Consider the following 21,100-nt stretch of genomic DNA (forward strand, 5'->3'; position numbering starts at 1 on the left):
CCTCATAGCCCCTGTTTATTCTTTTGTGTGTGTGAACAATGGTTCATTGTTGACACTGAACATGGAGCTCAAGTTAGTGGTAGTGCATAAAGGCTCATTAATAACAAGTCTAAAAAAAATGTTACAAATAGAGCTTCAATTAAGCTGTGTTGATTAATTTAATACTTATTGCTTCAGTCAGTAAAGATTTCATTAAATGCAGTCTCTGGCTGTTTCCTGACAGTTGTTTTTGTGCCCCTAAATTATACTCTAGGATTACTTAGCATATCATTTTTTTTACAAATCATGGCTACACAATAAAAGTGACAAGTTGTTCAGAAGTTGCTCTGAAACTCTCCCATAAATGTTCATTGGAGGTGATTTATAATATTCAGGTATTTAATGTCAAATATAAAGATTGCTTGATTGTTCCATAAATTTAAACCCTAAACATATCAAGATGATGGTTTAAAATTGAAAACAGATGGTATCACCACTTAACTCTTCAAAAAGTCGTTATCCTGCATTATGAATCCCTTCCTTTTAGCTTTTTTTAATTGCAAAATGTGAACAAGAGTTTTTATTTTCATAGAATTTCCTGATTTATGGTCCGGAGGTTGACCTCAATAACTCAGGGAGTTATAGATAAGTCAAGACCATGAAGTTGAGGACTCAAGCCCAACCTGCAGGTTACACACACACCAGATGTGTCCTGTGGATGGACTCAGCCAGAGCTAAGTCAAGTGCCTGGAGAAGTAAACTATAGGCATAGATAGCACAGAGCTTGGCCCTTGAGCAGTATCAGCTTTAAATTAAATACGATCACATTTCCATATTCAGTGCTTCAAAACATTAGAATTAGCATCCTTTTATATGGGAGTTTATATCTCGTTGATATACCACTCCTGAATGCATTTTAAGTCAGATCATCTTTCATCATTATATTTTCACGTCCCAGGTATACTGACGGATGGAATTGCTCTAACTTCCACTTTATTTCTGTTTTGGTGTTAGGCAGAAGGCTTCTCAGCTCATAATCAGGCATCTATATAACACACAGAAATTAGGCTGTTGCCCATCAATTAACATTGAGGGAATTTGCACCCCTGTCTTCTTTGAATCAGAGACTATGAAATAAGAGGAAACCTCCCCTAAAATGTACACATCTGGCCTGGAGACCAGTCCTGCTTCTACAACCCCCTCCTGAGTGAAGTCTTCCTGAAGGCTTGTAGGTTTCCTTCATCAGCCAACCATTATTTGATGGAGTCAGTGCTCTGCTCTCCTCATGGAATATGAAATAAGCAAAATTCTAGTTTGTTTATAAATTATTTTAGAAATCTATACATTATTTTAACTGGACATTATTTTTTTCCTGTTACTTGCAACTCCAGAATAAGAGAGGCTTTATGGTAGAGTTTTCTTTTTGGGGCCAGAGGAATGGTGAGTGTGGGGGCACTTGGCAAATTTATTTTCTTTCGAAGGGGCCCTGAATGCAACCCTGCACAATCTTTTCTGAGCTAAAAGTTCCATAAAACATGTGGGCTTCCTTGGTGGCTCAGTGGTAAAGAATCTGCCTGCCAATGCAGGAGACGGGTTCAATTCCTGGGTCAGGAAGATCCCCTGGAGGAGGAAATGGTAACCCACTCCAGTATTCTTGCCTGGGAAATCCCACGCACAGAGGAGCCTGGTGGGCTACAGTCCACAGGGTTGCAAAGAGTTGCACACAACTTAGTGACTGGGAACACATACACGAGATCAAATGCTATAGGTTATACCTCTAACCCATGGTGGAAGCCAGCTCTGTGACGATGACAACTGATTTGTAACTTCAAAGGCCTGAGTGTTCTTGAAAATCACATTTTTTTGTTTAAATGCAGGGGCTGAAGTTTTTTTCCTAAAAACTAAGTTCATAGCTTCCCAATGCTTAAGAATGGCTACTGAGAAACACATAGACATTCACACTTTTCTGGGACAGATATGCTGGAGTAAGCTCATGCTGACTTGTGAGAGTTGTTCAATTTTTGGAAAATTTGCCACTGACTGTTAAACCCAGCCATTATTAAAAATTAGATAACTTCTATGACAAAGATAATGACTACTCAAAACTCATCACTTCCTAATCCTTTTATTATATACTGTGATCTCTGCTTTTGAGGTGATTTATGCCCACTGTATCGGCAGAGCGCTGATGCTACATGCAGGTAGCTTCAAACTAGCTGTGTCGGGAGTACTTTTACCCCAGGAAGTGTATGAATTCCACAAAACAGTTTTTTTTTTCCTCCCAGGAGAGCCACACACCACCTCATGGACAATGCAGATATATCCTAACAGGTTGCAGTATCTTGTCTCGTTCCCTAGAATGTGGCCCTCTTCCCTCTGGTTTCCTTTAGGGAAATGATTGAAGCTTGCCGAATACTCCTCCTTGAAAATGAGTTGAGGACCCTTTATTAGAATAAAATAAACTTTTTCTTTGGTTGTCTATTGGCACTCCTTCATACCATTATGATATGTCCTTAGTATTTGAGAAGACTCTGAAAACACTGTTAGGTTTTTCAAAACATTTTTTATACTGCCTCCGTACCTACTGAATCTAATTATTTGAGACTAAATAGACTTTTGGGTTGATTCTTTTATGTTTCCTTTTTTTTGTGTGTGTGACAGCAGAAGGGAAGATAGTAAGATTTAAGATGAATCTCTTCCTTCTTTTTTGTTCTATTGAGGAAAACAGGATGAGATTCTCTCAGTGCTGTTGCTTTAAAATACCTTAATCAAGAAGTGTATGTGCATTTAATTTCTTAGAACACTTTGTAAGGAGATGTGGGGTGTGTGTGTGGTGGGGAATGTTACGATTTGTTTCTGTTTTTAAGGGTAAGGAGCATTAGATGTTACACGTCTGGCTTTTTAGGCACGTGAACTTTTTCTTTTTAGTCTCTTGAGGGAATGATATGCTTTCCTTCAAATTAGGCTCACAGGCTCTGCTCCCCACCGTCCCTCTCCCCTGCTCCCAAAACACACACACGCACACTCTCTTCCTTCCCCTGTAAGTTGTCTGTGGGTTTTGGTTACATTCGATGAGGGCCAAATAGATATACCATATTTAAAAAAAAATTTATTATTGGAGTATGATTTCTTTACAGTGCTGTGTTTCTGCTGTTCACCTGAATCAGTTCTCTGTATACATATATCCCCTCCCTCTCGAACCTCCCTGCCATTCTACCCCTCTCAGTCATCACAGAGCACGGAGCTGAGCTCCCTGTGTGATACCGCAGCTTCCCACTAGCTATCTGTTTTACACATGGTAATATATATATATATATATATATATTTAAAACTGTACTGCAGGAATCCATGGCACCTTGAATCGGTATTTTTATTCGTTGGTCTATACAGATGACATGGTTTTCTACTTGAGTATTGAGTAGTAGTCATAAGAATGGTTTAATTATTGATAAACAGCTCTAGGAAAGAATATTGGGAGTCATATTTATATGTCTGCTTATAAATTATGGAGTATATGAAATGCAAAAGCTGCCTTAATGCAAGTGTTAAATCACAAATTTAAATCTATAAGGAATCAAGTGACGAATGTAAAGTGTTACTTGTTTGTATGAATTTCTCCTTGTATGACATCTTTTCTTACCCCAGAGGCGCTCCCACAGCCTTAATTAAAATGGCTTTGGATCTGAGAAACCCAAGTTTCTCTATGAAACAGATGAACGTGACTTTGTTGATGCCATCATTCTTTGTGAAAGTGCAGGGCAGAAGGAGGGTCTGATTTAGAGCCTTCGTTCTTTTTTGAATATCATGGAATTGTCTGCCCTCTGATATCACAGATACCTTTGGATATTCTGGTTCTCGAATGCTTGGCTATTCAAATATAATACCATAAAATGTTTCCTAGAATTCTGTAATTGTCTGAAATTGCCACCAAAGAGGGAATGAAGTCTATCCTTTAGAAGGAGAGAGATCTGTTGTTTAATGTTTTAAATGTGTCTACTTTTCAAAGAAAGCAACAGCATCATTAAGCAATGTGTTTTTGGTGAGTTTCCATCTCCAGAATGAAATAATCAAAAAGAAAATAAACTCCCTTATTTGGGACAGTATATTCAGATAATAAGATGTATTTCCCTCCTTTTCACCCTGGAATAAGTGTAATTTGATGCTACTTTGCCTGAAAAATTAGAATCATTCTCAATGTCATAGAATTGTCTGCCGTCTGAAATTGAAGCTTCCTGGACGTGACCCCACTCACGTCCATGCTTTGACACATGACGGCTGAGGGCCCATCGCCCCCTGGACCGTGAAAACAAAAGCCGTGGTGCTTTGTCACCATTAAAACTGAATCCTCCAATTACATTGACAATGATTCTCTGGGTCCCTCCAGCATGGTTTTATCCTGTTCTGTATGAGGTAAAGGATAATTTCGTTTGAAACCTTGTTTGGTTGAAATCAGATATATGGCTGTCGTTCCCTTTTCAGTATATAATTGTCTTCAGAACACACTGAACACGATCAGATCTTAAAACTCGATGTTGTAGTCTGGATCAAACGTTGTAGGCTTATGAGAGAATAGCAAACACGCGTCGTGGTTGTCTGCCTTACCTGTGCTCACTAACCGTGTGTCTGTACCGTGTTTCTCGTTTAGCCTGGCCAAACTGAAGCCTGAGAAGAGATGAGCAACAAGCCAGAGTCCAAATGTCTTGAGAAGCACATATTGCACAGTTTTGTTTTTTTTTTTTTAAAACACAATAAATTTACTTTTAATGAATTCTTAGTGGCTGTTGACAAATTTTGTTTACGACATCAGCAGTTTTGATGGTTTCATAATGTTTGTATTAATTGCTTTGGAACTTTTTATTATTATTATTTATATATTTATTGTTTATTTATTTGGCTGAACCGGGTCTTAGCTGAGGCATGTGGGATCTAGTTCCCCAATCAGAGTTTGAACCCGGGTGCCCGGCATTGGGAGCTCAGAGTCTTAGCCACTGCACTACCAGGGAAGTCCCCTGGAACTTTTTGTACTTGATGTCAAGCTCGGGGGTTTACTGCTTGGCAGAGAAGTGTTTTTATCCCCTCTTTTCTCGGCCCCTTTTCATAGTGGAAAACCATCGTCCTTGCTGCTGGTGTACTCAGAGCTCACCCAACTATACCCATCGATTGTGAGATGGGTGCTTTGGGAGGAGGTGATACACTGGTCTGGTTTCATTGAGTGATGCGGTGGCTGGGGACACAGGCAGGCAGGAACAGTCTGTGGGTGATGAGGCGTGCAGGTTGGGATAGTCACCCATCCATTGATGGACAAACGGGCCAGTTTGAAAGGCAATTTTTGGCAAAGGTTCATCCCTTGATGGATTATACAGTTTAGACCAAAACACAAAAAAATTGGGGGTGGGGAGCTTCTGAACAAATAAATATCTTTGGTCAGGGATGGCTGAACCAGGACGTTCTTCCAGTGTGGAAAAGTAGAGCGATATTGGCAAACAGTGACACCGAGGTTTGCAGGGGCCCCAAGGATGAGGGCACACGTTCCTTTCTAAAAACTTCTCTGGACAGAGCTGCCGGCCCAGGTGTTGTCTCACAGGTGTGAGAGCTCTTGCAAGTGCATCTCAGACTATCCTTCCTTTAGAGCAGCAATCCCCAACCTTTTTGCACCAAGAACCGGTTTCATGGAAGACAATTTTTTCCACGGAGTATGGGTGGGGTGGGGATGGTTTCGGGATGATTCAAGTGCATTACAATTATTGTGCACTTTATTTCTATTATTATTACATGAGCTCCATATCAGATCATTAGGCATTAGATCCCGGAGGCTGGGGATCCCTGCTTTAGGGCGGAGCCTTCTTCCATAGCCCCTTGGATTTTCAGAAAGACTGCTGAGTTGGCTCTGTTTCCGAGATGTGTAGAACTGCATCACACTCAAAGAGAAGTGGGATGATGAAGAGGAAAGCCGTGTCCTAAGTGGTCTTCTTCTGTGAGAAGAAGTCACCTCTGTCTGACCTGGTAGCAGTTTGCAGCCCTCCCCTCATCCCCTCGCCCCCTCCTGAGCTGAGGAATCCCTCTTTGCTGCAGGATGGAGGCACACGCAACAATGTCCATTTGCTCCTGTCAGAAATACCTGGACTTGTGGATTTTTGCCTCAGGCCCAGTTGCCCTGTGGATTAAGGTTAGCGGTTTCTCATTGGTAAAATTGAATGACGTCCCTTGCAGCCTGCTGGTGATTTAGGGGACACAGTTAAAATAAATGTGGAGAAAATTAGGCCCACCTAATGAAACACAGGAGCAGTAGTTTGTCATAGGGAAAGAAAGAGCTGGAAGAGAGCGAATTTGCATACTTTTATTTGTTTTTCTGTTTGTCATCTGGGCAGAGAACAGGTCCTTTATGTAAGTACACCTGTTGGGAGGTTTCCTTGGAGTAAGTTATGAATTCCTTAATCCCATACTTAATATATACTTCTTCTAATTTGAATGGAAACAGAGGTTCCCGTTTTTAACAGAGGAAAGTAAGTGACAGACTGACCTGTTAGCAAAGATGAGTTCTTGGGCAGCTGATAGCATCCTTCTCGTCCTCGTTAGAAGCTGAAGCACAGAGCCTCTGACATCTCCAGCACGGAAACTGACTGCAGAGGGAGCCGAGGGGTGCCGAGCGTGACGGCTGGGCCTCGCTAAGACCTTTTTGACGTTCTTTAACGCTGCTTTTCCAGAGAACAGCGGCCTGAATACAGAATGCAAGTGTCAAGGATGACACCTGCTTTATAGTCTCTGTAAAGCAAACCTTTCGTAAAAGAAATTTTTGACAGTTCTGAGATGCTAAGTCAATTTCAATACCAGACTGTGTAGAAAATAGAATCTTTTTTTCTGCGATTGATGTGAAAATTGAAAGCCAGTGACTATTCACTCCTTACTAACATGGGGTAAATAAATACCACACACTATCAAAAAAATGCACTAGAAGACAAACTTGGCTAATGACATTTACCATCGCAAAGACCGGAAATATTCTTTCTGAATGTTTTTATTTGTTACCATCCAAAAGACTATGAATCTTTTACATTAAATGTACTGGATCAAGTACATGTTATTCCTAAATGGATTTTTGTCAAGCCACAGTGTATTATACGAAAGAAACTGTTTGATCCTTTACAACTGTCTTTTAAAGGAGTCACTGGGGAAGTGACCTCTTACATAATTGAATGTTGGAATTTTTTTTTTTCTGACCTATGTTTAATAATACTCTATTTAGAATCTAAAGAGTAAAATTTGGTTAGGTTTCCTATCATACTGAGATAACCTATGATTTCCTGTTAAACTTTCTACTTACTTTTTTCTAGGACCCATGGTTTAAGCTTGCTTATGTCGGGACGTTGCTCCAGCAATGCTTGCTTCTCTCCTTCACCCTGGTTCTGGCCCTTCCCTCCTGGAGCACCCACTCTGTCTTCTCCTCCACCTTAGAGAAAATCTGTCTTACCCCACCTCCCCTTCCAGCTAGTGCCTCCTTTTCTCTTTTACCCAGTACAGCAAACCGTGGGATCAGTTTCTGTCTGCTGCCTGCATTTTCCTGTTTTCTCTTAAACCCCCCTTTAGTGAGGCCCTTGCACCCCGTGGCTCCATAAGGCCTGTTCTCATCTGGCCGCCAGCGGCCTCTCCTGCCGCACCTTCCTGCTGCATTTGCACCCGCTCCTCGGTCTGCAGGAGCATTCGGCACGTCAGTTCTTGCTCTTCTCTGAGATCACTCTCCTGGGGCCTCCTTCCTCCCTGCTCACCCCATCGCCTTCGCCTTTGCCAGTTCTGGTCCTGCCCCATCCTCCAGATATCGTGGTTCCCAAAGCTCAGGGCTCGGTCTCCTTCTGTGTCTCTTTTCTGTAACACAGAATGTTTGCGTTCTTAGGAAACAGAGCCTTAGAACTTAAAGACAGACTGCAGGCAGACGGTTCCCAGCTTCACATCCCTCGCTCGCGCAGCTTCTTTTGACCTCTTCTTCACGCAATCGCTTGGATGCCAAGCAGACATCTGAAACCTAATGTGTGTTCCCCATGCAGCTCAGGTGTTTCTCCGACTGTTCCTGCCCATCTTCCTTTCTTGTGTAATGGCAGCTCGGTTCTTTCAGTTGCTTAGGTCTGAAAGCTTGGAGTACTCCAATTCCTTTTCCCCTTACACTCCACATTTAATCTATAATGTACGAAAGCAAAGGTCTATTTGATCTGTTTTCAGCACATCTCTGTAATCCTCGTACTTTGCAACATCCTTGTCCCTTCCTGGATCTGGGCAATAGTCTCCCAGCTACACTCCCTACTCCTGCCCTTGCTTCTGTGCTGCAGTCTGAACCTTGCAGCTAGCAGTCATGGCATGTACCTCCTCTCAAACCCCAGCAGCCTTCCAAGTCTCTCAGAGTAAAAGCTGAACATACGAGATGCTGGCTTGCCCGGATGCCCCAGCTCTGCTGTGCAGAACTGTCGGTAGCACCTTCAACAATGCCTGCTCAAGGCAGCCTCAACCAGTGACCCAAGAAAGCCCAAGGACCCAAGAATAGCCTTAGGGTTAGAACGCTGAGGTGTTAAGTCTGTGCCCTTAGCCGTGAATGTGCACGGCAGGACCTGGGAGCCTAGCAGAAATGCAGCACCCCAGGCCCCACTCTGACCTCCTCTGACCTGCTGACATCAGAATCTGCGCTCATCTGCCCAGGGGAGCCCGGGGTAGAGAGGCCTTCCCTCCTCCAGCTCCCAGAGTTTGTCTGTGCATCAAGCTCCCTGCTTCCAGGCTTGGGAACCATCCTGCCCAGCTGTCTTTCCTTCCTTCTATCCCTTCGCCACTTCCTGACCCGAATTCTTCAGCTTCTGTTAGACCACAGCCCCGAACCCTGACTCAGGATCTGCTTCTGGCAAAACCCAGACTAAGATAATGTGTTTGCTGTGTGAACAGATAAATAAGTCCATGAAATTGCTAGAATAAGTGGTGACAGGGCCCGTGAGGAATTTCTGCCTGGAGTGGTTTTGCAGGTGATGAGCAGTGGCTGTGCCAGGGCAGGGCTGTGCTTGTTCCTGCATTTGGGAGCTGAAGTCACTTCCCGAGTCGGCCTGTGACTCAGAAGATGGTCCCCAGGGAGCAAGCCTTTTCATGCTCAAGGAGCTACATCAAGTTCTTTTGTTTGCTCTGGAAGTGACCATTTTCTTTGCTCTGAGTAGCCATAAATGATTTAAGAATTTTCTGTTAACATCAAACTTGCAAAAAACCAAAGATGGTAGGATTTCCAAGTTAGGTTCCTCTCGTTGGGTAGACCTGACGTTTCAGGCTGGGGATTGTCTGGTTGAGGGGGTCATAGATTCAAACAAGGAGTAAGTGTTAAGATTGCCTAAGCCTCAAGTGTCAGGCTCCAGGAGATGGTGTAAGATCTTGTTCTTAAAAGACGTCAGAACCTTGGCTTTACTCTTCACAAGCTGTTCAACCAGCTCTCTGGGTTTTACCCAGAGAGAATGACCTGGTGGCTAGCTTTTCCCCTTCTGGGGCCCACTCCCACCAGGTTAGCTTACAGACAGCCCCACGCCTAGTGGCACTCTGGAGCTTTCCCCTTTTCCCTCCCAGCCCCAGGCCTGGCATGGTCCTGACCATTGCGGTATGGCTTGACCAGGATGGGGAATGATGCTCACCTCCTTCATCTCTTCTGCTACAGCATCTGTAATGTGCTTACCTTCCACCTGTACGGGAAACATCATCTCTCTTTCTCATGATCTATTGCTTTATGTAACAATTCTGGTCCCTAAAAAAAGGAAACTCAACAACTTTACATTCTCTGTCCACACAAAGGAACAGGGACCTTGAACTGAACTGACACAAACTAACTGGAAAACATCCCCACTTTCTGTACTAAGCTCTCTCCATTTCTCCTCTTCCAGTTAATTTAGAGGGATGTCCATCCTCGACCCCTTTTTGGCCCATGTTTCTGATCTAGGGGGTGATGGGCTGGTCATTACGACTCTCTCTAAATTAATTCTTAAGGACTCAAGAATTTAACTGTTAATTAAAAATTAACATCCACATCCCCTTGTTCACAATGGACCCTCAAACTTGTCTATTCCGTGTCTGGAACGCTAGTGTTGATGATTTTATTTTTTTAAATTAATTTTTATTGGAGCATAGCTGCTTTACGTTTGTGCCAGCTTCACATATACATTATCAGTGTTGTGTTCGTTTCACACATACACTATTGATACTGTGTATGAAATAGATGACTAATGGGAACCCGCGGTACCACCCAGGGAACCACTCAGTGCTCTGTGGTGATCTGAATGGCGATGATGATGATAAAAAGGCCATCTTTCCTCCTGCGCCCCCCGTCTCAGGATGGCCCAGAGTCCTGGGAAGGCTCTGACTTCTGTTCTGCTCTCACACCTCACTCCCCTTCTCTTTCTTTCTACACACCTTCCTGCTGGCTCCATCACTGCTCTTTTATTTGTTTATTATTTTTATTAAAATAGTTTCAAGGCAGTTCTTCCTTTCCTGAGAATAAGCTCTCAGCCTCTTCTCCCTCTCCTAATCCTCCCCTTCTCTAATCCCTGCCGCCCATATCAGCACCTGCCTGGAGCTTGGAAGTGCCCAGCCCTGGGTCCCCACTCTGGGAGCCTCACCCCTTGGCAGATTCCCACTGCTGCTTGTGGGGAACTCGGTGACCTAATTCCTGCATTTATAACTGATTTTAGTCCTTAGGAAACCATCTCACCTGTACTTTTGAATTCTGAGAGTTTCAGGCTTTTTTCTCTCCTTTTGAATTTTGTTTGCTTTTAGAAGATAAGAACATTTTTAACAGAGAAAACGAGAGCGTCTACTTACTGTATCTCAGGATAGGCTGATCCTGGAACCGTTTTAAGAAAGTAACAGCACTGTCGACAGGCAGTGTCGCAGGCGGGCGGTTTTCCTTTGAAGTGTGTCTAGGAGCCTAGCTGCAGTCGCCTGGCAGGATCAGAGCGCTGACAACCATCTGTGTTGGGCACTCTCTACTGCAGACCTGAGTTGTCCTCAGCACACAGGGGAAAGGTGATTCCCCTCAAATAAATCTGGCTTGATGCGTCTCCATGTTCAGGTAAGTATAAATGAGCAGGAAACCTCCTGATGGGCCATCATATTGACGAGTAGTTCTACTAAAGATTAACTTTCAGGGCTCCTTTGCAAACTGGCAGCTGAGGGCTGTGGATCTGAAGCCAGAACAGTCCCGTGAAGGGTAGTGTGCTCCCCAGATGGTGCTTTGGGCAGGAAAGGCAGTTACCTGGTGTGAGGTGGCCAGGGGCCCCTGCTCCTGATTGCTTTTTTTCTTTTGGTTTCTTTTTTTTTTTAATTAAAAAAATTTTTTAATTGAAGTATAGGTTGTTTTACAGTGTTGTGCCAAACTGCCATATAGTAAAATGACTCAGTTAAACACATACAGACATTTTAAAAAAATGCTCTTTTCTACTGATTACTTCTGAAGGGAACTGCCTCCTACTCCTCCGGTGTCTAGTCCCGTCTCTGCGTCCCTCTGTCAGCTGTCACATCACATGACTCAGACGCATGTGCAGCCACGCACCGCCCACAAACGTCACCTGGGCATGAAATGAATTCTGAGAATTTTCACTGCTCACCTGGAAAGATTTGTTTCTGAGCATGAGGGGGTGGATTTTTTCAAGTCTGTTTATGGAATGTGTATGATTTTCAGTAACTGAGGGATAGAAGCTTTAATCTGCACATTCCACAAATACTGGAGGCTTACTCCAGGGGAGGCTCCACATCAGGTGTGGAGGATGAAGCGGTGGGAGTAAGGTGAGCAGGAGGCAGGGAGCCAGTGGGAGAGGGACTGTGGAGGTGGGCGATCAGAGCTGCAGGCAGAGTCGGCCTCCCTCCAGAAGATGACCTCCAAACCGAGGACCTAGAGAGGTTGTGAGCTCTGTATCTGATGAGGCTTCTGGGGGAGAGGAGACTTTTGCATCAAAGGGATTCAAACTCTTTTGATATGATCTGCGGCAAGAAACACCTTCCACCTGTAACACGTGCGCGCACGCTCAGTCGCTTCAGTCATGTCTGACTCTGCGACCCTGTAGACGGTAGCCCACCAGGCTCCTCGGTCCAAGGGATTCTCCAGGCAAGAATTCTGAAGTGGGTTGCCATTTCCTCCTCCAGGGGATCTTTCTGATCCAGGGATCAACCCGAGTCTTCTGCATTGCAGGCAGATTCTTTACCGTCTGAGCCACAGGGGAAGCCTTATATACTCAGTAACTCCAGTAAACATTTAAGCAGTGTGATCCTTGCCCTTCCTCCTCACGATGGGCTCTGATATTGAGAGGCAGCAGGGTATAGAGGTCGAGGGTCTGGACTTTGAAGATAGATGGCTCAGGTCCAAATTCCAGCTGTACCCTCAGCAGCCTTGTGTCTGGGGCAAATTCATGAACACCCTTGAGCTTTACTTTTCTCAGCTGTAAAGCATGGATCATAACAGTGCCTGCGTCACAGAGGTGCCTGGAAGCTCAAGTGAGTTAATGTGTACTAAGCACTTTAGAACCCCTCCTGGCACAAAGAATGCACTTGGTAAATGCTAGCTGTTGTAGTCATAATTATTACTCTATAATTCGTTAAAAAAAATGCTAGGTGAGTCCCACCAAATCAATTTTATGTCTTTAAGGGATTACAACACACAATTTGAAAGATGCTGTTTAGATGGTAGAAGTCCTCTAGGTTTGCAAAAGTGTAGAAGGAGGAGCCTGGAGGCATTTGGGAGGCAGGGTGGCCTGTCGTCAAGGACTCGTGATACAGTTAGGACATTATCCTGAGGACACTATGAAGCTGTTCAAAAGAATGGCTTGACCATCTCACAAGTGGAAAATATTTTAATATACATTTCTCTATTGAGTGCGATTGGACACTTTCACGTATTACTCCTTTTCTGTGAACTACTAATTCATATATTTTGCTCTTTATTCTACTGTTTATTTTTGTCATTTAACTTTGCTTAAGGACCTGATCATTGCCATTTCCCTCCCCCCCCAACAATTCCCATTGCCTGGCACAGCTTCTGGCACAGAAAATGCTCAGGAAATACTTATGACATAAACCTTGCTCAGTGCCTCATCTTCACTGCAGAGTCAGCACAGAGGATCACGTGTCCTCTCTTCTTTTTGTAAAATTAATATTTACCTTATTTACTTTCATACTTTCTTCTTTTAATATGGCTAAACTAGATTTCAGTTGGTTAATGTTTTTTTTTTTCTAATTTTCTATAGATCAAATTTTACATGTGTCTCTTTAAGAAAAAGGAGAATGGCTTGAAAAAATGTACAGTTTTAAAGAAAACTGTAATTTTTAACTTGGAAAGCTCTGCTAAGCTTCTGTTGTAAAAATCATCACCAGAGATGGTGGTGGTCGAGGGGACAGAGATGCAATATGTATTTCTCAGGCGGAATCTAGGGGACTTGAATCCTTGGTTAGATATAAAAAATGAGAGAGAAAGAACAGTCAGCAACAATTCTGTGCTTTGGCCCAATCAGCTGGGTGGATAGTCAGGTGCCGACAGGAAAACTCCAGAGGATCAATTTGGGGAGACATGACATGTTGAAACTGGTGTTTACTTGTCTGCAGGTAAAAGTAGAGGTGCTGGGGGCACATGGGGAGGCCTGGTGATGTAGAGGTTTGGGAGCCGAGGATGGAAAAGAGTTTGGGGCAGAGTCAACTGAGCGGCTGTCCAGGAAGTTTGTCCCGGTCAGAAGGGCAGAGGCCGAGCTCCGAGGACCCTTCAGATGCCTGAGGGCTCAGCGTGGGGACTCAGTTGGCAGAAGGAGATGCTGGGGACCCAGGAGAGGCCAGTGCAGAGAGAGGAGGAAAACAGAAGTGTGGTCGTCAAAGCCAGGGCAGGGCTGCGTTTCTCTTTTTAAATTATTTTTATTTTTTTAAAATTATAGTATATGTGCTGTGTCGTATTCTATAAGTTATAGGATGTCAATATAGTGATTCACAATTTTTAAACATTCTGCTCCATTTATAGTTATTACAAACCATTGGCTATATTCCCTGTGTTGTATAATAGATCCTTGTAGCCTGTCTTAGACCCAATAGTCTGTACCTCTTCACCCCCCACCCCTAAACGCTAAATTGCTTCTCCTATCCTTCCCTCTCCCCCCTAGTAACCACTAGTTCTCTTTACCTGTGAGTCTGCTTCTTTAAAAAAGTGAAATTTTGCCATTTGCAACAGTGTGGATGGACTGGGAGGGCTTTATTGTGCCAAGTGAAATAAATCACAGAAAGACAAATACTGTGTGATGTCACTTACATGTGGAATCAAAAGTGTCCAACAGGCTAGGAGTGTGTTTCTTATTCGCTAAAAGGACTTGCACAACGGTGCTTCCACTGAGGGGCTACAGGTGCTCGTGGCCTTGGCTGCATGGGAGCTGCTGACGACAGATGTCCCTGGACGCGTGTTGAGTGGTTGCTGTTGTTTCGTCGTTCAGTGTCTCTGTGTGATGCCAGCACAATCTCCTGACACTAAAGCTTGTTCCAAGGATATCGTGTATTAACTCCCATTTCAAGAAACAAAGTTCTTCTCCTCCCTGGCCCCACTCTCTGCACAAGTACAGAAACCTGTGCCAGAGGTCTGTGTTTTTGAGCAATAGAATTGATGTTTTAAGTGGCATGTTAATCCCAACTGCAGATTTTTACAAAGGTTTCAATCCCTGGGTGGGAAAGATCCCCTGGAGAAGGGAAAGGCTACCCACCTCAGTATTCTGGCCTGGAGAATTCCATGGACTATATAGCCCATGGAGTTGCAAAGAGTCGGGCATGACTGAGAGACTTTCACTTTTCATAGAAATTAGGATACGAGGAATTAACTTTTTTTTAAAGTAAGTTATCACCAAAATGTAATTGGAGGAAGGAGGAGTAGAGTGATGGGATGATTTTGCTAACTGTGGGATCTCTTTTTCCTTCAGAGGTGGGAGAACTTATCATCTCCGTCTCTGCCCTGTCCCCTCCTGTTGGCAGTAGTGGGGCTGCCGTGCACAGGAACAGAGGGTGGACCCTGAGCACTCAGATGCTAAGTGACAATAGGGCCGTCTCCAGCTTTCCCTCACGCTTGCAAAACAAGGCCTGGGGTTGGAAAAAATTGCTTGCTTCATCAAAACACCAGCTCTAAAATTACCTTGTATGAGAGGTGTTTTTTTTTTTTTTAATATTGTGATACTTAACCACTACGACATACATATCAGGAATCCTCATTCTACAGTGCATACATTTTCAGACTGTGTTTTCCCAGAACTGTTTTCCCCAATATTTATGAGTTCTGCCTTTCCTGTGGCTTCAAAGAAAATTTAATAAACTGTGATTTGCAGATATCTTTGCTTTTCAAGGCCACACAGCTCATGTTTCATGTTCTGTTCAAGAGGGTATGAAGTTTTGGGTATGTTCAAGCTATTAATGGTTTATATAGACCATTGAATTGGTATATAGAACAGTGCCTGTGATTTTGTTTAGTTTGTAGACCTTTCCTGAAGGGTTTCTGGCTGTTTTCTGTCTGTGCACATCATTTGCTAAGAACCTTTATGTTATTTTTTACATGCATGTTTTAATATCACAAATCAATCTAGGTATTCTGTACTTGATAGCCATTGTTGCATTCAGAAATACTGCAACTAGATTTCTTTCTTGAAATATATTTCCCGGGAAAGTGTAGAATTATGTGTGTATTTCCTGCTGTGACACAATTTTGCCTTCTTTTATAATTTCAGTAATAAGATATTATAAACTAATTTTTAAGGAGCAGGAAATGTAACTAGTTAGCTACTGTTTGGTCATAGTCAGAAACCACTGTGATGCTTTAAAAGGTTTTTTCAAAGCTTTTAGATCTGTCTTCTCAACTTTAATGAACTGATAGAAAAATATATAACATTTTTCCTATGGAACTTTTTTTTTCTGAAAGGTCCCATATTTAAATATAGTTTTATCCATATGGGTCTTATTATCTTCACTGTCAAAGTTTTATGCTTTTTCTCTTAGAGTCGACCCCTGCTTGTCTATTTAGTCTGGCAAAACTCCTTTGAACATTATTATTCTTGTGAGGTAAGAGTTGTAGAATTTTCATATTATTTCCTAGTATTCTGGGTCTGTAATGGAAAAGGATATTTTCTTCTAGAAGTATCCTCCACTGTCCTGAATACACACAACTGAGAGGTAGCCATCTGATTAGAGAGAAACTCTATTAACAGCCAAATAAAAAGAAGTGTGTGAAGGCGTTTTTGCACCCCAACTGGAGAAATGCCCACACAGCCTCAGGAACAATGAAGGGAAATGAAATCATTCTGACTCAGGGAATGTTTTCTTCTTGTTTATCTGCTGAGAAGTCTTTGTCAGCTGGAATGGCGGTGTTGGCCTGAATCGAAGAGGCTCTGATTGGTGGGGTTTGGGTTCTCAGTTAGTTCTGCTCATTCTGTTTTGGAAGGCTGTTGTCTCCATCCTGCTATTCCTTGGCCACTGTGGACTGACTGTGGGGAGAGGCGTCTAGAGAAAGCTGGTTGCTGGGAACTGTAGGACCCAACCAGCTGAGGTATTGACATGAAGATGGGATCTTTTACAAAGATCCTCTGTTGGGGAAGCCAAATCCCGGAAAGGAAACTGTCTTTCTTTCCTCCTCACCTCCATGATTTTTTCTGGGAGAAATTATTCTGGCTGTAGCATAGACCCAAGTAACTATGGTTGTAACAAGACACTGCTTATTTTTCTCTAAAAGGAGTCTGAAGATTGACCAAGACGTGTATGGTGGTCCCAGAGTGTCAGCCATCCTTTTCTATTCAGCCATCCTTAATGTATATTTCTTTATTTCTTAAATTGTAGCAAAGTACGTTATAACATTTACCCTCTTAACCATTAAAAATTTTTTTTGTTGAAGTATATAGCTAATGTACAATGTTGCATTAGTTTCACGCGTACAGCAAAGGGATTCAGTTATAATATACCTCCCAATATACCTCCCCTCTCCGCATCCCCTGTGATAACCATAAGCTTGCTTCCTGTGTCTGTGAGTCTATTTCTGATCAGTTCGTTTGTACATTTGTATCATGTATTTTAGATTGCGGATATAAGTGTATCATACGGTATTTGTCACCATCTGACTTAACGTGCTCATCCCTAGGTTCATCATCCGTTTTGCTGCAGTTGACAGTGTTTCATTCTTTTTACGGCCGAATAATATTCCATGGTGCATGCACACACACACACACACACACACACACCCTCCCACTTCTTTATTCACTTATCTGCCCGTGGACATTTAGGTTGCTTGCATACCTTGGCTCCATCTTAACCGTCTTCATTTTGTTGGGCAACCATCACCACCATCCATCTCCAGAAGTCTTTTGATCTTGTAAAATGCAAACTGTGTCCTTTTTAAACAGTAATTTTCCATTCTCCATCCCCTATCCCTAGCAACCACCGTTCTACCTTTCTGTCTTTCTGAACTTCGCTACTCTAGATATTTCATGTAAGTAGAATCATACAGTGTTATCTTTTGGTGACTGGCTGATTTCACTAAGCATTATGTTGTAACACATGTCAGAATGTCCATCCTTTTTAAGGTTGAATAATATTCCGCTGTGTGTATAGACCCCATTTTCCTTATCCATAGACACTTTGCTTGCATCTACCATTTGGCTGTTGTGAATAGTACTGCTGTGAACACGAATCTCCCGACATGTATTTCTGTCCTCACTGTCACTTCGTGGTGACAACTCTGGGTGTCATATGAGAATTCTAAGCAGGAAGAAGCAAGAAGGGGAAGAGGCAGCTGCTAGTGGAGGCAGCCCCCTTTTTGAGGATCTTTCTGGAAGTGCCATCAATTTTTGTAAGCCAGAAATAAAGACTAACAATGATAATAAAATAGTTAATATGTACTGAGTGCTTTTTTGTGCCAACACACAGTTAATGTATAATTCACTTCATTCTCAAAATGAAGCTGTGAGGGTGGTTGCTTTTTAGCCAAGAGATTCAGCAACTTGGCCAAGTGTAGGGAGTCACATAGCTAGTGACAGGCAAAGCTGGGATTCTGACCCAGGAATCTGGCTCCAGTGTCATGCTCTTAACTAATATCTTCTCTTCTTTTTGCAAGAGGCTGGGGAAAATAGTTTTATCTCAACTAGGGGTATTTCCTTTTCCTACCAAATTGGAGCTACCCTTCCAAGGAGGAGTGTATATGTGAGTTGACCTCAATGCAGTGAGGTTTACTAATGTACCATGATTATACTAGTTTAGACCAGACAGATCAAACGTCAACCTAGGAAAAGCAACATGATGATATCATGTAACAGCAGCTGTAAAAGGGGCAACTTGGGGATTTAAACCGATGTGAGTGGTGTTGGCTTCAATTCCAGAAGCATTGGTTGGACACACACACGTGTTCTGACGGAGCCGCACTTTTGCCGTGTGTCTGCCAGAGAGTCCTGGAGCCTCAGACCACACAGCAGGCGGTGTAGACAGATGTGACAGCTCTTAGGAGGTGGGAGTGAGCTGGGATGAGAGAAGTTCCAGGCCAGCGCACAAATCTACAAGTTTTATATTGGAATGCTTATTGAACTCTTCAGCCAAATACGGGGAAAATGGGGTGGTTGACCAATTGTTGGATTTCACGTTGCCCTTCCCAGGAGGAGCATGTTGCGTGGGGTTGAGTCCCTAAACACGCCTCTTCCTCCTAAGTGCCTGCCTTCAGTCCCTGAACCCATCCCTAGGTTGTGGATCCTAGTTACCAGCTGGGTTTTTACCACACTGAGTCATAAGCAGTACTCAGCGCTGCGCTTCCTGATAGAATGAAGCCGCAGCACAGAAGGATGAAGAATCTTTTCTAGCCATTTGCCATTCTTTGGTGTCACATGACCATCTTCTATGTGTGCAAACTCACCAGGACCCAGTAAGAAAGCTGATTTTAACCAAATATGTGACCTTGATGCTTTGTTCTTTAAGAGGATGATGTGAGTCAGTAGACGGCGAGTGTGGGCACCAAGGCCTGGGGAGCTGCACCCTCTGAGGGCACCTGCTTGTTTTTCTTGGCCTAAGAATTAGGTGTGGCCTCCAGCTCCTGGTGGGGGTTCCCTCATTGCTCAGTCGGTAAAGAATCTGCCTGTAATGCAGGAGACTCGGGTTTGATTCCAGGATCAGAAAGATGCCCTGGAGAAGGAAATGGCCACCCACTCCAGTATTTGTGCCTGGGAGATCCCACGGACAGAGGAGCCTGGCGGGCTACAGTCCACGATGTTGCAAGAGTCGAACACAACTTAGCGACTAAACCACCACTTGCCAGCTCCTGGTAATTTGCCTGCAGAGCCCTATTGGGCCTTAAAAGAACATGTCAGCTCCTTAATGTTAAATTTGAATATGCAAATCCACTGAAAGATATAAAGTTTTGCTCTGTGTCCTAATTTATTCTGCAGAGAGCAGTCTCAGAAATGTGAATCAACAGAAACTGTTTCCTATCATCGACAGAAAAAAGTGCTGACTGACACCTTCACTTTATGGATAATGAGCTCTTTGGGGAAGTTTTCATCTTTCAGAGTTTCCGGGAGCTATCCAAAAATCTGTTTCCTTCCTCTCCCTGACCCCCCACCCAAACTCCAATGACCACATTATCTCTCTGTCTTTGCCTTTCTCATTTACTCAGTAAACATCAGGATATATTGGAGGGTGCTTAAGCTGGCCGTTTCGTTAGGTATCTCTTATCAAGTGTCAAAGCATTGAATTTGATTCGCAATACATATTTAATTGATGGTGAGTATTTCTGACTCAAAAAAGATACCCTGAAGCTGTATGTGTGTGTTTGCATTCCCTTCTAAGCATGTATAACCTGGATACCAGGGTGAGTATCAGATAGGCAGAGGGTAACAGAAATTATTGGGATTATCTATCTTTGTTACTAAATACTCCAGATTCTTTGTCCTAACAGGAAAAAAAAAAAATGTGCAGTAAAGTATCGTTCTTTCTCACCTTTTCTTCTCTCAAGTGCCCTGTTACATAGATGTGTTTTTTGACTTAGGTCTCATTAGCATTTGAGGAATTGCCTTTGGGGCAGTACCACTTACTAAATTGTTCTGATGCTTTAGGACAAGGAAAACCATGGCAACCAGATGTAGGGTATGATTATTTGCCTCTAACCTGGCAAAAGTGTTGGGTTTAACAAAAGAAGCTTAATAGAAATGTTCAAATTGACCCTTCTCATCACTTGGACTGCTTAGTGCTCAATCAGTCTCTCATTATTATCGGAGTTATTCGAGCAAAGGCAGCAGTGATAGTGTTTTTCATAATCACTCCTTGAGCCAAATGTAATTTGCAATTTGTAGTATTGTATTATGAAACAATAATGCATTAAAATGAACCGTGCAAGAATTAAGAGCACAGTGGTAAAGAAAGGATTCAGAGAAGTAGTTGGGTGGAAGACTCTCAAAAATCATGTAAAATGGACATGGCTGATTTCAGTGCCAAATTAAGCATTTAGAAAAATCAGAATTGTGTCTTGTTTTTACCTTAAGTGTACGTATGTGTGTGCGTATGTATTATATATATAATTCATTATAAAGTCGATGTAGTAGCTAGGAGGGGAAACAAATTACTTTGCAGTTGCATTTTTGGTGTTTTGGGTTAATGTGGTTTGATTGCCTGTGTGGGTATGTTTTGGAAAAAAAATGAAGTATATCAAACCTTATAAAAATCCTGGTGTGGAGCAGTCATTACTGATTGACCTCTTTTTACAAAGAGGAAGTTTATTTCCTACAGAAAATACATTGTATGGTCCATGAACTAGCTGATGTCAGGGAAGCTTTAACATCATAATTAAGATATACTTTCACCCATCTCCTGTCATTTGACTTGAATGCCTCCATGTATAGATTATGAATATTATTTCAGGTTATTTATGTAGTCATCTTGTGTTTTGAAAGATTACTGTGCTTGCTTTCCCCCCCGCTTAAGACTTTATATCTGGATCCCACACTTTCTGGTGTGTGTGTGTGTGTGTTTGGTTTGGTTTGGGTTTTAAAATCTTTGGAGTTTCTGATGATTCTGGTAAAGTCAAAATTGATGATGTGCTAGGTTCAGTTTCCTAATTGCTTTACTGTCTCCTCGTCTGTATCCTTCCAGG

At 42.8% G+C, this 21,100-nt stretch overlaps 1 protein-coding gene across 10 annotated transcripts in view; it reads left to right on the plus strand.

Moving 5' to 3' along the window:
• PARD3 (par-3 family cell polarity regulator) overlaps window positions 1-21,100 on the plus strand; it is a 568,914-nt gene that overhangs the window by 386,415 nt on the left and 161,399 nt on the right. For 2 of the 10 annotated variants that reach the window (XM_068987370.1, XM_068987371.1), the window contains exon 21: window positions 4,625-4,690. The exons of the other annotated variants lie outside the window; for them this stretch is intronic. In XM_068987370.1, coding sequence (XP_068843471.1) covers window positions 4,625-4,655 — 31 coding nt within the window. In that variant the 3' untranslated portion in view covers window positions 4,656-4,690. Of the gene's footprint in view, window positions 1-4,624; window positions 4,691-21,100 lie in introns of those variants that run through there. 10 annotated transcript variants of the gene reach the window in all.

This window comes from Capricornis sumatraensis, chromosome 15 (assembly GCF_032405125.1).
Source record: "Capricornis sumatraensis isolate serow.1 chromosome 15, serow.2, whole genome shotgun sequence".
NCBI classification, from domain to species: domain Eukaryota; kingdom Metazoa; phylum Chordata; class Mammalia; order Artiodactyla; family Bovidae; genus Capricornis; species Capricornis sumatraensis.